Source organism: Biomphalaria glabrata, chromosome 9 (assembly GCF_947242115.1).
Source record: "Biomphalaria glabrata chromosome 9, xgBioGlab47.1, whole genome shotgun sequence".
NCBI classification, from domain to species: Eukaryota; Metazoa; Mollusca; class Gastropoda; family Planorbidae; genus Biomphalaria; species Biomphalaria glabrata.
The window spans coordinates 9639587-9658279 of NC_074719.1; the positions used below are offsets into that span (position 1 = coordinate 9639587).

The 18693-nt window shown below is 30.9% G+C and overlaps 1 protein-coding gene across 1 annotated transcript in view; it reads right to left on the minus strand.

Moving 5' to 3' along the window:
- Positions 1 to 18693, minus strand: part of LOC106051035 (voltage-dependent P/Q-type calcium channel subunit alpha-1A-like) — a gene marked incomplete at its 5' end in the record, with an annotated part of 60642 nt that overhangs the window by 34845 nt on the left and 7104 nt on the right. The window contains 16 exons of the mRNA XM_056041186.1: positions 865 to 1029; positions 1213 to 1414; positions 1729 to 1878; positions 2594 to 2754; positions 3401 to 3497; positions 5924 to 6030; positions 6929 to 7118; positions 7252 to 7381; positions 10385 to 10542; positions 11981 to 12093; positions 15177 to 15277; positions 16532 to 16652; positions 17090 to 17162; positions 17328 to 17459; positions 18217 to 18329; positions 18531 to 18643. Of these exons, the coding sequence (XP_055897161.1) occupies positions 865 to 1029; positions 1213 to 1414; positions 1729 to 1878; positions 2594 to 2754; positions 3401 to 3497; positions 5924 to 6030; positions 6929 to 7118; positions 7252 to 7381; positions 10385 to 10542; positions 11981 to 12093; positions 15177 to 15277; positions 16532 to 16652; positions 17090 to 17162; positions 17328 to 17459; positions 18217 to 18329; positions 18531 to 18643 (2126 nt within the window). The remainder of the gene's footprint in view (positions 1 to 864; positions 1030 to 1212; positions 1415 to 1728; positions 1879 to 2593; positions 2755 to 3400; positions 3498 to 5923; positions 6031 to 6928; positions 7119 to 7251; positions 7382 to 10384; positions 10543 to 11980; positions 12094 to 15176; positions 15278 to 16531; positions 16653 to 17089; positions 17163 to 17327; positions 17460 to 18216; positions 18330 to 18530; positions 18644 to 18693) is intronic.

The following is an 18693-nucleotide window of genomic DNA, read 5'->3' on the forward strand; positions in this document are numbered from 1 at the left end:
TTGAGCTATACATTAACAAAGACATTAAATATTACCAGATTCAAAGTTATTTGGATAGAGCTTTATATAGTACTCAAAACAAAAAACAAAATGTATGGAAAGATTATTTCAAAATCACTAAAATTCTTTACTAAAACTTTTAATAAATATTTAAAGATAACTATGTCTTTGAATGTCTAACAATAACAGTATGTTGATTTAATTTTTTACTTAACTGTCAAGTGATGCCTATAATGCTATATATATTTATTTCTCATAATGCGCATTTCAGCACTACTCTTTATAATTGTTATTATAAAACCTTTATTATTCACATTAGTGTTTTTAACATTTTTGGATGCAAATATTATTTTTTTGTTTCAAGGAGACTTTTGCCATTGTCTGCATTGCCACATTTTCCTTGCAAGCACTTTGTTGAATAAAGTGGAAGTTTATTTTGACTGAGCCATCTGGTCTCTTTTGAAATCCCACCCCAGGACTTGGATTCCATGGGCAGTGGAATCCTCAGTAAGTGGTTAAGATAAGCCTTTGTGTATTATGTTTTTAAGCATTGTAACCAAAAGGAAAAAAAGCACCCATTTAAAAAAAAAAAAATAACATTAGATCAAATTTTTTGTTTCTATTAGATTTATTTTCCTATTGATTATATGAAATGAGTATTTAAATCTATTATTTCTTTCAAATGTCTATCCACCATTCCTCACATCTTAGTAACTGGTGCTGATGCTAGAACTAAATATTCTACAAGTAGCTATGCCAATGAGACAATGAGGATGATAACTATATTGCCTTCCTGTTAGATCATTATTCAAAAAGTGTCACTAGTGTTAAGAGAAACTTTTAATAAAAAACAAATAGGCCCACCTTCATCATTAAGACCACAGTGTTCAAAGCAATCAACACCATGATGAAATACTCAAACTTGGTGGACTGAACCAGCTGCCAAATTTTATACTTGACAGAATTTTTGTTCTTGGGAATAAATCGACAGTGTGGCTTGGCGTTGATGGCAAAGTCTATACATTGTTTCTAGAGTTAGCAATGAGAAAAATATTATTTACAATTTTTAAAAATTCATAATATAAAAAAAATATTAAAAAATAATATTCTATCCAATCTAAGCTGTGTACCTTTAGTTTATCTACGATTTTTTAGGGTTCTTTAGAGAAAAAAAAATGTAAATGCAAGATGATATATATGATTTACAGTCACCTGATTCTTATCCAGATCTTGGTCTATCAGCTCATTCTCTCCTTGTTCTTGGAAGGTGATGATGATCAAAGCAACAAAGATGTTCACAAAGAAAAATGGGAAGACGATGAAGAAGACGACGTAGAATAAAGACATTTCCATTCGATAAACTGGCTTGGGGCCATGGTCTTCATAGGTTGAGTCCATGGAATGTTTTAATACACTGGAAAAAAAAATTTAAAAATTTGACTTTAATAATTCAATACAAACCTGAGTAAAATAAAATTGATTAAAAAAAAAATACAAATTTGTTGGTAAGTCCAGTCTAATGCCTCTAGAACTAGTAAAAGTCAATGGCTACCTTGTGTCTCACTTGGAGCTCAAACATTTACCACTTCTTCATTCATTATCCACTACCTATTTGTTTCACATTCTTTTTTGACTATCAACCCAAATTTACCATTTCTGTCGTAGTCATACTTAGGGAAGACAGAGTAAGAACTATTAACGAACCAACACAACAAGAATACAAATTACCTTGGCCAGCCTTCTCCTGTGGTAACTGTGAACAATGTCAACATTGCCATCACAATATTGTCATAATGGAAATCTTGTCTTCTCCATTCTCTGTTCTGAACAGTAACAACAGGCTGGTCAGATGAACCACTGTATTCGAAGAACTGACCCCTAAAGAAAACAAGGGAAGTAACTTCTTATTAGAAAAGGAGGGAAGTAAAAAATGACAGTAACATTTGAAAACTGAAGGAAGATGCTTATGACACTGAAATAAATTGTCATCTTTGCTCTACTTAAGGATTATATTGTTTTCTTAAAATTTATCTAAATCCCTTTTTTTCTTTTACTCTGATTAAAAAATAACTTGTTCTATTCTAAAACACAATAATATTACAACTTTTAAAATAAATTCATCCATTTTGTACTAATGGGACAATAGTGCTCCCAAATGTCAAAAGTTTCTGACCAATGTAATATCTGCAAGCTGATTTACAAAAGTGTCATATGTATTAATGCACTACTGTACTCTTGATAAAAGAAGCTGGTTATGCTGGTTCATTTTCTACATGCAAAGTCAACTGACCAAGTTTACCATTGTTACAATGCCTGCACCGTATATTTTTTTTTATAAAGCCAATTATCTTCCTTGTCCCTCATCTTAATACCAAATTGTCTCATTGTTCTTAGCTTTCTCATTCTCTCATTTAAATATTTATTTTCAAGTAGCGTCTGTATTTTATAAGATAATGATAACTACAAGTTTACAGTAGTTGTAAGTCTAGTTTCTTTTTTCAGCTTTGAAAGTTAGTTCTCATCTTTTACTTTATGAAGTACAAACAACTTACTGGCAATAAACAACCAGCTTACAAGAAATACATCAACTTACTGGCAATCATCTCTTGTTGACTTGGACTCATCTGTGCAGTAGAAAAATCTGCCTTTAAATAACTGGACAGCAATGACAGCAAAAATAAATTGGAAGAGAATGTAGACAATTAAGATGTTGGAGACATTCTTCAGCGAGTTGACCACACAATCAAACACAGCCTAGAAGGGGGAGAAGAGAATAATGCTATCATAAATATAGCGTATTATCTTCAACTCTGAAGGAACATCCGAAACATGTAAAACATTTTACAAACAAACAAACAAGTATATATCATATAGTGTAAAAAAGTAAAGTTCCCCTTTCAGACCTTGTGGTCTATAGGGCAGATGATGTAAAGGTCATATGTTTCTGTGGCCTACGGTTAACTAGGGTGTCATGTGGCTAGCGCACAATGACCAACCGCCTTTACTTTTCCCTTACTAATGTCAGGTACCCATTAGAGCTGGGTGAAATCAGAGGCGCCTGAAGATCCCAAAATTAAAAATGCCAGTCTTCACCAGGATTCGAACCCTGGTCCCCAGTTCAAAAGCCAAGCGCTTTACCGCTCAGCCACCGCGCCTCCATACAGTGAGAAGACATTAATTCTTTAGCTTCAAAATCCTGGTTGAATCCACTCACACAATTCACATTCTAAAAGTGGCATTAAAAAGTTACCTTAAAAAGAAAAAATTGTTAAATATTTTTACGGATTGATAAAGTTAGCAAAAATGTAATTATCCGATTATTAGAAACAATATCAATGTTGACAAGCAGCATATCATTAATTAATTTAATTTAATTTGCAATGTACAAAAGATTTTTAACCTTTAATTTAGGAACTCTGTTGATTGTCTTCAATGGCCTCAACACTCTCAAAACTCGAAGAGATTTAATTGTATTCAGATTTTTACCAGCGCCGTCACTAATGATGAAGAAAAAAAAAGTCAATTATTTTTAAGTTCCCTTCCATACAGTGTAAGCCTATTTAGCAATATTTAAATAAAAAACATTCACATAACAAAAATATGGTTCATGACATTCTTGAGTAAAAACTGTTAATATCTCTAACATAAAGTAAGAAGAGAAATATAGAGTAATTTTAAATAAACTTTTAAACAAGAAAAAATAATATGTAGCTTATCTTTAAATATTATATGAAAATAGAATTCAAAAGATCAAAACTGTTGATATTTTAATACTTGTATTAATTTCAGAAGCAGAAATAGACTTAATTCTAGTTAGCACATAAGCGGGACATATATGAACTATGGGACAGAGTCACATGCTTCATGCTTTTTCTACTCTTTTATTTGGCGATTCACTATCTGAATTGGACAACACCAAAATATTTTTTTTTTTGTTTTAATAGAAATTAAAATAAGATTTTTTTTTAGAGATTAAAATATTCAATGTTCAAGTGGTATAGATAGATTTAATGAATTTCATTGACTAATCTTAGTATCAAAGCATAAGATGTATCAACCACAACATCAACCTAAGGTAGTACTCTAAACATTATCAAAGAATGCTTATTAACTCTTAGACAACTACAATCCACCCCCGCCCACCCCACTCTAAGTCTACTTGTATTTCTAATCCCAGCACATTACTAGCTGAGAAGTCATTAGGCTGAGAAGTTGAAATTTCATTTATTAATTGTGCCTTATAAATATTTTTTTACATTCGTAATCATCACATCAATGTTAGATGTATTAAGAGTTGTTCCAGACTACAGAATGATTAATCAGACAAAACATAGCTTGCCTATGACTTATTTGTCAATCTGCATGTCATCCATCAATCTCTGGTACCAATAATGTGTAATTTATTATCTTATCTTATAAAATACAGACATTACTTCAAAAAGAAGATGACTACAGTTACATTATTTTAGCAGGACACAGAGAAATTTTCTTCCAAATAAGAGTGTATGTGTGTATAACCCAACTTATAGCAATAGCATGTTTTTAAAAGCCAAATTTGTATGTGTATATGTATGTATAATCCTACACAGTAATGAGTTGGAGCATATGCATGTCAATTCCTAATAGCCATGCCAACAACACAATATAAAACACTAGTCTGGCTTATATCCAGTACAGCACAAGGACAGCATTCTACAACTAGCTGGCTAGACACTATAGCACCTATAAACATCTTATTCAATACAGTAGACTAAGGTGTTGTACATTGTGATAACAGTTGAATGTCTTGAAAGGCTCAAACCGTGCTAAAGCTAATAGCTTCCAAAGCACTGTCTCATTACAATAGTTATAACAGCATGGAAAAAAAAAAAAGATTACAGCACTTGAAATTGTAGGAGTTTGCAAATAAATGATTGAAGGTCATGATATAGAGTTAATAATTGTCAATTATTAGTTTGCAGCTAAATTACAATAAATGCAATGGATTTCTCGCTCAGATTCCCTGACCAACAATTGATTAGTATATTTCCATTTCTAAACATGCTGAGCAGGGAGATACTTCAATCATATTATTTTTTAAATAATAGAATAAATTGAAGGAAGTAATAATGACTGATTTAAAATGGCATCGTAAGTGAAAGGATAAATACTGGCAAGTGTATATTTAAAAATATGATCTTCTAGCTCTGAAAAGGCACTTATGTACATTTTACGATAAGGAAGATGGAGTATATAAGAACAAACATGGGTCAAAGGTCATGCTGACAGACCAACATGCTTAGAAATTACTTAGATAACAATAAAAACTTCAGACAAATAAAAGTTTCACTGCTGGATGTTGACTAAGTCATGCATTGAACATTATATGATATCTTTTATTATAGTTCAGCTTAGCTATTTTCTGAACAATTTAAATATATATTTAAACCAGTCAAATGGAAAAAAAAAGACTAATCCTGAATGTACAATCACAGACTTGAACTGACATTATGGACCAACACTTGGACTACTAGGTGAAACTAACAATATAATTTGGTTACTGTTTTAACTCTTGACTTAAAAAGGTGGATGTCACTTACCTATGAAATGCACTGATAAAAATGAGGTTTAGAATGCAGAATTACTATCACAAAATTATATTAGTAAAACACACTGGACTATGTTTTTAGTTATAACACAAACAAAACATAGTCTCATTGTCAAATGTAATGTCAGTTTGGAAAAAAAAAGAAAAGCTGAAGTGGGGAAAATAATGTATGTAAACATTCCATATTATTACCAAAGTCTAGAACTAAAAAGACTGGACGAAAAATGTTTAAATAGTTCTCATGAATAGGTTATAGCTATTGTCGATTAGGTTTAACTTCTACAATCTGGTACAGAGAAAATGAATAGGTTCATTAACAGTCACAAGTACACTTACTTGAAAACAAAGGCTACCAGAGCACAGATAACAACTGTAGCATCTAAAATATTCCAAAGATCACGAATGTATGATCCAGGGTGAAGGATAATACCAAGATCAATTACCTGGTGAAAATGAGGTGAGAAAAGATTAGTATTTTCTTAGAATGGTTTTCATTTTTCAGCAGGGGGTGCAGTGGCTAAGCAGTAAAGTGCTTGATTTCCAAACCAGGGTCCGGGGTTTGAATCCTGGTGAAGACTGGGATTTCTTGCTTCGGGATCTTCAGGTGCTTCTGAGTCCACCCAGCTCTAATGGGTACCGGTACCTGACATTAGTTGGGGAAAAGTAAAGGTGGTTTACATTGTGCTAGCCACATGACATCCTGGTTAGGCCACAGAAACAGATGACCTTTACACCATCTGCCCTATAGACCACAATGTCTGATGGTGGAAGTCAGTTTCCTATATTTCAGCAGACAACATTAACAACAATTAAGAGAAATAAAATGTATTGGGTAATGGTTGATCTGTCTTTACATATATTTAGTTGAATGGCTAATTCTTATTCCTTGGAAGATATTTTGATGGGAAAATAAGGAAAACTTTAGTTAAAAAAAAAAAAAAGGACAAGATATATATTGTTTTTTCTCTGAATTTTTTTTTATTGTTTATGAAATAAATTTTCAACACTCAAGGGACATAATTTCATATTCAGATATCTGGCAAGGAATATGATTGTAAAAAACTGTATCCTAAAGCAATGACAAAATGCCTAATGATCATGAGAATTAAACAATGAGTTATTAAGTCTTACCAATGGTGTATTTTATTTCTATCAAGAAAGAACATTCATTACTTCTAATACAAATTTGAAACTCATTTTCTTGATATTTTTTTATTTTCCATGATAACCAAAGTTCTAGATTCTATAAAATAGTAAACTACGAGGTATGGAAAATCTATTTTATTTGAATCTATATTGCATTACAGGTTACCAGTTACTAAGTTGAAAGACTAAAAGTACCTTTAAAATTAATTCTATTGTGAAAACTCCAGTAAAAACAAAGTCAAAGTAATTTAAAATCAGATTTCTTGGAGAGTCATCATTCACAGGATCCTCAGCAGCAAGTGCCACAGAACTGGCACAAATGACTATCATGATGAACAGGTCAAAGTAGCGCAAGTTGACCACAAAGTGACAGAAACGACGAATTCTGTGAATAAAATATTTCACTATTAAACCCAACATAAAGTAGTGGGTAATGATAAAAATTAATTTTAAAAAAAATTACCAAAGTTAATAACAGTAAACATAACCTTTGTTGAATTAAATTATTCAAAACTCACGGGTTGGTGGGACCAAAGATAAACATGGAACTATAAGGCAACATAGGTTTGGGTCCAGTGAAACCTCCATTTTCTGTTGGATTCATTACTCTTGGTGGAGCATCAGCTGCACCACTGCTGGTTGTACTGGCTGTTGAATCATGAAGATATTTCTTTAAGCCACTCTCAGTATAATTAGTCCATTTCAAAAGCATAAAATAATTTTCATTTCTAAAAATAATCAAGATAATATTGAGTGCATATTATCCATTTGGAATTTTAAATTCTTTCATAGTTCATACATAAACTTTTAAATTAAGAATATAGTTCTACAATAAATGAATATTTTACAAATAACTTTGCAAAAATATTTGGAACAAGATAAATGTATAAGTAAAACACAATAAAGATTTCAAAAAGAAATATAAAAAAAAAAACAATAAGTAAAGTTGTTGTCATTGTTGAAAATAAGAAAAAAAAAATGCAAAAATGTCTTAAAAAACTATCTAGAGAGGACCACATTTTTACAAAGCTTATATTAACTTTGTCTGTCTTTATGTATGGTAAAAAAATTGTACACTTTATTTCTCCCACACTGCCAATATCAGATTAAGCACAATTTTGCACAATTATTTCTTCTGCCTGACAACACAAGAATCAATGTTTTTAAATTAATTAATTAGTTTATTAACTATTAGTAACTAATTATTTTGTTTGGTATCTTGAAAAAGAGAAAGAAATCATACTTGATAGATGTGGTGGTATATTGAATTAGGAATCTTGAGCCCTGAACATTTTTTTTTTAAGCATTTAAAAAATGATAATGTAAACATTCACCAAGATACCGCCTTCTTCCCTCCCCCTTTTCCCAACTGGTCCAGACAAGTTGATAGGATTCTGGTGCATTGAAAAAGCTAAAAGCTAAACAAAAACAATTGGTAAAAATATATGCAGATTTATAAGTCTGGGTCAATAGTAAATATACTTACGTAATGGATCTAAACTAATTGATACAATACACTTAATATAAGCTTTATTTTTTTTTAACTCTTTCTCTCCGTAATTATTTACCACATTCTGGTGGAATTAATGTTGGTATCGTTAGTTAGGAGAGAAAGAGTTAAAAAGTATTTTATTTGTTCTTGTTTATTTGATGTAAACTATATAAAAGTAATGGAAACATTAAAGATTGTTATACAGAAGAAAGTCACATGTAAATATATCTATGTGCTTTGCTCCTTCAAATATATACTATATTTTTAATTTAAAAAATATAGATTAACAAGTTAATAATCAATGAATTATAACTTTTCTTTAATAGCTGTAAATATGATCTTGATATTCAAATATATCACACTTTGAAATCATAATAAAACTTTTTTTTTTCTAAATTGTAAGATACGGGGAACTACCAAAGAATATACAATTATGATTTTTTTTTAAAACTTGCACCAACTAAGGAGATTGTAAACTAAAAAATCTTTCTTTTTTAAACCATAGTTTCTAAGAGTGCATTGGCCATTTTCTTAACTTTCAAATCTTTCAGCAAAGATACATAAAATAAAAAAAGAAACAAAAAAAGGCAAAATTGAAAATAAATTTTAAAAAATAATAGTTTTTAACTTGCACCTTATACAAAAATACCATCCCTTCAGCAAAAATAAATAGCTTAACACCAACTAGACCTTTTCTTTTTAAATATGTTAGTTTGACAAATGAATGAAATGTTATGGCGATTTAATTAGCACTGACTTGTGTGAGTCTTGTTACTAACAGTGGTTTCTCACTTTGAGTTGCAACCTAATTATGAAAGAAAATTCCCACACAACCCCTAATAATTTATTATGGCTTCTAAACAATTTCAAGTTATCCAAAAGGGTTTGCATCCAAAAAGTTGGGAACCACTGAGAAAACCATTTGGCAAACAAGTTGTTAAAAAAATAATTCAATGTGGCTAATTTGCATTCCAAGGCTTAAAGCAAATAAAAAAAAACCCAGAAACCCTAAAAATATTCCTTTGATGTTTACCTTCAACTATATCCTGTTTCTTCAATTCGTTTCTATAAGCTGCAAGCAGGTGATATATTCAGGGTCATTTAATTTAGGGTGAATGATAGGAATATAGAATGCTTTTTTTTTAATTTTAAAAAAAAATTATTATAAAAATAATTTCCAAACTAAAAAGTAATGAAAATTGGCGAAAGTAAATTATTTTAATTTTATATACTTGTTAAATACATTGCTAATAAACAGCAATTTGTATTTTTTAAATTAGAAATCATAACAAATATGCTAAATTTGTTATAATATTTAATATTTTTTATTAGCAAAAATCTATTATTCTTATTTTTGTGGCAAGAATTTAATCACAGTGTATATTAATTAAACAAAAAAAAAATGTCATGGCTGACACAAGATGGAGTTATTCAATTTGATGCTACACAAAGACAAGTTAAAAAAAAACTGTACAGTGTGAAAAATGACATAAATAAAAAAACTAAAAGTTATTTCAAGTTTAAGAGGGCTACTAGAGACAGAGAAATGATGAAATCCTCTGTCAAAGCCACAATCTTATATATATATATATATATATATATATATATATATATATATATATATATATATATATATCTATGAAGATCAGACTAACCAACAAGTGGAAGATAAATGAATTATTATTCAAGACACGAGACCTTTTGAAAATTTAACAGGTACTTTCCAGTGACATATACATAGAGGAAGTATGTGACATGATCATGAATTCTCATGAGGACATTCAAAGCATAGTCTAGCCATGTAATAAAATACTCAAGATTCGCAAAGGTTGTCCTGTAAGAAATAGTACACGAAGAAGAAAAAAAAAAGAATCTGACAGACCACAATAAAGAGTGGAAAGTCAAATGACACTGAAGAAAATGATAGAGAAAACCTGAATCAAGCCTGTTATATTCTTTTTCTGAACAGGTTAGATTAAAGAATTCCCTAAAATCTTGCATAAAAATCTCAAACTGGGACTTGCGCTCTTGACTCTGAACTCCTAAATTAAATACTTTAACTGGCCACCATGTGCCAAGTTTGGCTAAATTACTGCAATATCAAAATAGATGTCCATACAGATCATGCATCACATAGTTGAATACAAATAAAATCTAACCTGTATCTGACATGTCATCTTCTGTATTGTTAGCCAGTGGCATTGTCACAGAGGAAGTCTTGTTACCGACGTCAGGTCCAGCCCCCATGGTGATCTTCTTGTCACGGTTGTCTTTCAAGTTGTTCATGCTTAGGTTTATGTCCACTCTGTTGCTTGTGCTGAAATTGATGCTGTTGGTTAGACAAATGCTTAGTTGTCATTTCATCAACTCACAGCCTGAAGTGATCACACACTAGCTACACAACGAGTCTCTAGTGAACAGACTAAAACTCTAGCGATACATCCACTGATAATAACAACTTGAAGAGAATCCTCTACACACTACACAATGAAAACTAAAACATGTCGTGACACACACTACACACTAACAACAGTTATGACAGAGACAGAAAGAGCATGGTGAAGTTTTTGGTCATGTAAGGGATGAAATCTGACTATCATTTGCGTAAGTAAAGTAAGGTAAAGTTCCCCTTTCAGACCTAGCGATCTACAGGGCAGATGTGAGTGCCTACTAAATATATACAAAAGGAAAAGTGTTCTCTCAACGTCCTCTCTGTCTCCAGACATTTAAATTCACAGACATCAAAACCAAAACCAAAACAACTGGGTCATACGTTAGTAGAATACAAAGATTCATATTAAGTTGAATTGTAATGACATAATTATCTTTTCTTTTGAAGGAACATGTGTAATTAATAACATAAGATTTTATGTTTAAATTATTTACACAGACGTAAATTAATTGACTATCAATATAAGACATTCAAAGGTTCAGCTATACATGCAGTACAACTAGAGTCTGTATATGTCACAGCTGGAACAGAAGTTAGGAATCAGTTATTGAAAGTATTTGTTGAGTACTCAGTAAAAATTTGGAGAATTTTATTTGTAATTGTTTTTGTTCCAAGTTAAAAAAAAAAATCATTCATGATGACCCATTATTTTAAAACAAAGAATTGTTTTTTAAATTTTGAAATATGAATTTCTTTTGGTTGAATTGGGTTTTAAACAATCATAACTGTATCATTTTATTTGATTCAACCTTGTTCTGGTAATTAGTTTAATACTAAAAAAATTTTTTTAAAACAGAAATGTAAAAATTTTGACATCATTGAAAAATATTAACGTTTGATTTGACCTGGTAATGTTATTGATTAAGCACTAAATTACTTTAGAGCTTCTATACAACATTAAGAAAGAACCAGCCTAACTTTTTTTGCTAAATTACAAAAAAACAAACTTTTTTAAAAATAACTAATAATGCTTCTTTTTTTTTAAATCAAGATATTTCTGTACAAATAAATAAATCTGAAGCTAACATTATATAGTCTCTATAGTCTTCTATAGACCCTTTTTTTTCATATCAAAAGCACAAAAAAAACATATTTTTTCTTTTAGGGACAATAGTTATATTATCAAAATGTCTCCAGATTTCCACAATAGTGACAGCTGGGTACCACTGTTGATGCACATGCTTACGTTTGATTACTATAAAATCTTTGTCCATATACAACTAAATCTACTAGATCTATAGATAGAAAAGATTTGAATGCCAAACCAAGGGTGACAACGTCAATGACATCTGAATGCACTCACTAGTTGAAATTGGCAGTTTTGTTTTCATCATTGTTCTGGGGTGAGGGTGGACATATGTTGACCAGTGGTGGCATCCCTTGAGCATTGTATTGTTCTGCCATCTCCTTCCGTCTCTGCAAGTACAGTGTTTAGTTTAGTATTCCATTCTTTCTTTAACTAAAACTTATTTAAAAGTACATTGTTTAGCTTAGTATTCTTAAATATAGGATTCAGTTTACTTTGATTAGAAATAGTTTCAAAGTACAATGTTTAGTTTAGTATTCAATTCTTTCTTTAACTAGAAATATTATCAAAGTACAATATTTATCTTTGTTTTCAATCCTTTAAATTTACTTTATTAAGAACTAGTTTCAAAGTACATTATTTATTTTTGTATTCAAGTCTTTCAATTTACTTTAACTAGAACTAGTTTCAAAGTACAGTGTTTAGTTTAGTATTCAATTCTTTCAATTTACTCTAAGTAGAAACAGTTTCAATGACTAAGTCACATCAAAAATAAAAGATTCTTACAAATAAGTAAGCTTCTATTCAATATTTGTTACAATTTAAATAATTAGATTTAATTATTGTAATTAAGCAAAGCAATAAATGATATAAAAAAATAAGATTTAGAGAGTAAGGTGTTAAACAGATCAGATCAAATGTTGTGCTACACAGTCTTCACTACAATCTAAGATACTTAGTGTGCAACATTTGTTGTTGTAATTTAAAGCATTAATCTAATTACAAAATCTGAAGTAATGAAATTTTGACCACTATTATATTTCATAGAATGAGCAAATAACTATTTACAGGTGTCATTATGAATCATAGAAACATTCTAAAGAAGGACGAATTAAAAATAATTAAAAATATGTAACACTGACATATAGTTTAATTTGAATATATAAATAGAAGTAGCTAGATGAAAAGTTTTAAATTTAATAATCAATAAATCAATGTAATGCTAACCAATGTGCACAGAACAAGCAGAAACAACAGTCTTCACACAGGTGCCATGCATAAAGAGTACATAACAAGTTTTTCTTTTACTTAGTATTATAAAATATTTGGTGAAAGCCTCAACCCCCTTAGGACTAAAATTGGTCAAATAGTTTGTATTTATAGACTTGTCAATCAGGAACTGTTACTGTGATGCACTAACACAGGGGATAAGCTAAACACATTTCAGACAGCCCCAGCAATGGTGATAATTAAATTGGTATTAATAACTCATTTTGTTGTTAGTCATCTTAGTTTGTAAACTAAAAACAAAAATCTTAAGAAAGGAAATAAAAACTAATTTATCAAATATGATTACTCTTTCATCCAATCCAATGTTACAAAATTGAAAAATATGCCACCAATCCCATAACAAACAATGCTGTATAAAGTATAAAATATCACTACCATCCCTTGTAGCTAGAAATATAGTATCATAGCAAAATTATTCCCCTATTTGCTGTACAATAACCCTTAAAAGTAAATATATTGGGGTTAGTAGATATAAATATATTGATGATATTCTACCATAAATCTTTCTGTTTTCATAACATTTACACACACAAAATAATTAGTGTAAAGTTAGTATGTACTATTTGAGCCACAAAGAACTATCACTATCATTTCTACGTTTACCCCTAACAGTTTTCACTTCTATCTAACCCTAAATGCTATGTGATACTACCACAGATAAATATGTATATACTGAAGATACCAATCTGCCCTTTGCTTTCATTTACTACCTGTGGTTTACTGGACCATGACTTGTCAATTAAAGAATCAAATGCCTCTTTTTGCAGCACAGTTTTCTGACTGCTTACTAGAAACCTTGTGGTCTAAAAGATATTACAAAGTATTAGTATAGGAAAGAACAAAAAGAAAAAAACCTGTCTAAAAAGCTCTTCTTCCTGGGTTGTTTTTTTTTTTCAAGAAAATAAAATGTGTGTAGCTTTGAGAGTCAAAGAATTAGTACCGGTTGGAGATATACAAGAAAAAAAGGTTAAACTCAAATAGACACTTGGTGGACAACGTCTTTGTCTGCATTACATGTGGCAAAAAGGCAGGTCACAACTGGGTTTGCATGGTTATGTGAAATAGTGCACGTGTCCTGACAATGCCTTGTAAGAAAAAATTTTGCTGTTTTATTAGCAGGTGACTGTATGTGAAATATATTTCTATGCATTAGAGTCGATGTACTTTTTTTTCTATCACCTGTTCTTGTTCATTTTGTTATACAATTGGGGCATTGCTTAGTTATCTGTAGAACAGATTGATTGTCTAATTATCTTGCTCATTAGTAGATATTTATTGTCCCCCCAAAAAAATTATTAAAATTTGTGTGCTGGGAGTCTAGCAAACTAAAAGCATATTCATAAAATAAATACCAACAAATTAAAATATGGTCCAAAACAAAAAAAAACTTTCTTTAAGAAAAAAAAGATTGGTCCCTTAGTATTTAACAGTACTGTCAAAGTGGTAGTCCTTTGACTAATTAGAAAGAAGAAAAAAAAAAATCAACCTGATATCTATAAAGAATTAGTGTATCATGTCAGTATGGACGTGCAGCACAAAGCAATGGAAAATAAAATGTTCTCTAGTGTACACTGACATGTATACTGACAATGTACTAGACAACAACAAATCTGATCAAGTAATAATGGTATGCAGTTACAACTACTAGACTCAAATACAAACGAATTCAAGTCCAGAAAGAAAAAGTGCAACTCTGGTGTGTGAGAAATAAAAAACAAGGAAAAAAAAATATTTTTAGCAAATAATTAGCAAGCACTTAAAAATGAGTTAAGTCCTTTAGCTACATATTTTTCTTTTTGTATTTCATAAAGGATTTAAAAACTTTAATATTTTTCTTTAAATAAAATTTCAAGCTTGAAACTCCCGAAAAATATGTTTGTTTTAGATCAATATAATGAAACATTACAGAATTGCAATAAATGACATTTGAATGAAAATAAATCTGTAGTCAAAAGTAGATTAGAAAATTAATGTGTTTCATTTGTTTCAAACAATTAAGTAAACCAAAATAAAAAAAAAGAAAAATTGAATTATTTTTGTGAAAAATATTTTCGTTAAAGATTAATAAAAGAAAAGAACAAGTTTAAATATAGAAATAACAAATGCATTTTTATTCAAGTGAAGAAGTGAAATCAGCACATAAAAGAAAAGATATAACAATAATTCGTTTATTTAGACTCACCACAGCTTCTTGTTCCTCCTGTTCCTCTTCAGCAGCAGTTAATTCCTGAGCATTAGCCAGATTGTCCACAGCAATGGCCAAAAACACATTGAGAAGAGTATCTAGGGTTCTAAGTCAAGGATCCTTTTATATCAACTCACTCCATCTGTCTGGGTGGAATCTGACATGTTATGTCTCCAACTTCTCATTCTCAAATCAAGTTGAAACTTTGCATAATTATTCATTGTAGATCACAACAGATGAATCAATTTAAAAAATCATCAAATTAATTAATCAATTAGTCATAATTAATTATGTTTCATATGGAAAAAGTAATGAGCTTAAGGGGAGATAAGCTATGTGTAGAGAATTAGATCATCCTCTAAAAATTTGTTAAAATTAACAACAGACTAATAAAGCCTTCTATTCTTATAGCTCAGTGGCAAAACATCAGCCTTCCATTGTGGAGGCTTGAGCTCAAATTCAGACTGGAGCTCAAGTTCTTTTTTTTTAATTTGCTTTTGATAAGGCAGCACCAGATACTCCCCCCCCCCCCCCCCCAACCCCTCAACCTGTCCACTAAAGTAATTGAACCATAGCGCCCTGAGAATGTTATAAGCTTCCTGGTCGCGTGGTTTGCACGCTGGCCTGTCGTTCAGACTTATCAATGGTCCCGGGTTCAAATCCTACCCACTCCATCCCCTGTCGTCCTGCGGGAGGTTTGGACTAGGAAGTAAATTATCTTCAACTTTGAAGGAACATCCAAAACATGTAAAACATTTTACAAACAAACAAAAAAACATGAAAGCTGTGCTAAATAAAACCTATTGATAAAAATACTTCCAATTGCACATATTTAATATTGTTAGTCTAGATCTATTTAAAATGCATGACATGATTGATTCAAAATTAACTGATGCCATTTCACTCATTACAATCTTTGTTACATCATTTGTTAAATTTTACTTGTTTTTCTTTATAGACTTTTATTTTATAATTTTACAAAAAAAAAATTTACTGTTATAAACTATCAAGATCATAATATATGCATTTAAATGATTTACATGTAACTTTTAAATGGTTTATAATTTTGCACCCTAAAAGGATGAACTTCTTAGCAGTTTGAAAAAATGAAAACGGATGTTTTATATACATTTTAGACAGGGTTCAATTATGAAAGTTATCTTTCAGAATGTTGTCTAAAGGACAGTGTGCAGAAAGAGGAAAAGTTGAAAGAGTTCCTTGGGAGTGGACATCTTTAATTGTTCCACCACAGGAAACCCCCCCCCCCCCCCCCCCTAAAGAAAATCCAAAGTCTGAGATGAAAAAAAAAACTTAAACTTAATAATTATTGATTGTGTGAGCTGCAAGGATACAGTTACCAAACAAGACAAGTATAATGAAATAGGCTGAGAAGAACATGCCATGTTTCTCTGTGCCACCATGAGCTCTGATACCTGTGTACATCACTTCATTCCAGTCCTCACTAGTCAAAATCTACAGCACACAGACAAAGGGAGGCAATAAAGTAAATGTTTTGTTGGTCTTACACGTAGAACAAAATCAAATTTTGCAAAAAAAAATAAAAAAATTATTTAGCTTGGAGAAAATAATGAGCTATTCAAAAAGCATTGAGATCTAAACATCAATGTTATTAATTCTACTAGCTACCCTTTACAAACTTAAACCATTCAAGTTTTTAGTTATTAATCTTTCTTTTGTCAATAAATTCAACATGTATGTAATAGAAGTACATTCCCAGCCCTATATCTGTTCAGACTCTAATACTTTATAAAAAAAATTGGCTGCTTGTGATTTTCATTTCAGGAGTAAAGGTTGCAGTTTATTAAAGGCCTTAGAACCACTGCTCTTACAATCCCTGCTATATGTATACTTAATGATATAAACTTTATGATCAAAATAAGCTCAAATACCTGAAACACTGTCAGCAGGGCTATTGGAAATGTATCAAAATGAGCAGACGGTCGACCATCTTCAAAGTTCATTCTGACACAAATGGAAAATAATAATACTTTACAAATTATACAACTTTATTCCAACAATAATTATGAATAGTACCATGATGTGTGACATGATTTTTGAAGGCCCTGAATGACACATTGTCTTGTTCTACAAGAGCTGTACTTAACAAAGTGTTAGCGTTGCACTTACTCTCCACCAAACAGCTGCATTCCAAGCAGAGCAAAGATGATGATGAACAGAAACAAGAGGAACAGCAGACTGATGATGGACCTCATACTGCTCAGCAATGAAATGACCAAGTTTCTCAATGATGACCAATACCTGCAAATAAAAAATACAATTCTAAACGATGACATTCTAGCTCACAGCAAGCATTCAAAGTATGAAATAATGTAAAAAGAAAAAAAGACATAATATTGTACAAATAGAATGTGTGAGCCAGAGGCTTAAACCTTTGGCTACCTATCAAAGGGTTTTGGCTACCTATCAAAGGGGTTTGGCTACCTATCAAAGGGTTTTGGCTACCTATCAAAGGGTTTCAGCTACCTATCAAAGGGTTTTGGCTACCTATCAAAGGGTTTCAGCTACCTATCAAGGGGTCTTGAGTTTGACACCTGAGTAGGGCAGAGCTGTGTTTACTGAGAGCCTAAAGGCTGCACGAAAGACCTTCTTTCAGATACCCCTTAACTGGTCCACAAACAAGATTGGACCATAGCGCTCTGAACATGCTAAAAGACTGAAAAATGTGCTTTATAAAAGCTATTAGGAAAATAAAGTTCAGCAAGTTTACAATGAAACTAAGGTCAATGTAAATAATAGAAATGATTCATAAAACATATAACAGTTAAAGTATTACTCAGATACCACCTCAATGGTCTACAAAAAAGATTGGACCATGGCACTCTGATCATGCTATAAAAATGAAAGTTGCACTATATAAAAGCTATTAGGAATAAACAAAAAAGCAGCATGATTACAATGAAACTAATGTCAATGTTAATAATAGACATGATTCCTAAAACATAGAACAGTTAGGTTACCACTGTCAAGTTGTACAGTAAATGTATGTTCAAGATACCTCGTAACTTTAAATATCCTCAACAATCGAAGTGCTCTTAACACACTGATACCAAATGATGAGCCTGGCTTAAACTCAGACCAAATGACTTCAATGATACTGCCAACAATTACCTGGAACAAAGACAACAAGGCTTTTACACATTTAAACAAAAATGGATTTAAAAAACCTGTTGACAAAAAAAAATATATTAAGAAAGAAAAAAACAACTATTTCCCATGCAGATACATATATAAAAAAAATTAAATGTTTACAAATGTACACAAAAATAGATCATCTAGGAGACTTTGAGATAAACATCAAGAATTACTCACCACACAATCAAAGATGTTGAAGGATGAATGAAAGTATGTGCGAATTCCCAGGGCATACATTTTGATGAACATTTCAAAGATAAACAAACCTAAAAATGCAAATTCTGAATAATCTGGAAAAGATTTTTAAAAAATATGTGAAATGACACGAAAACATGAATGA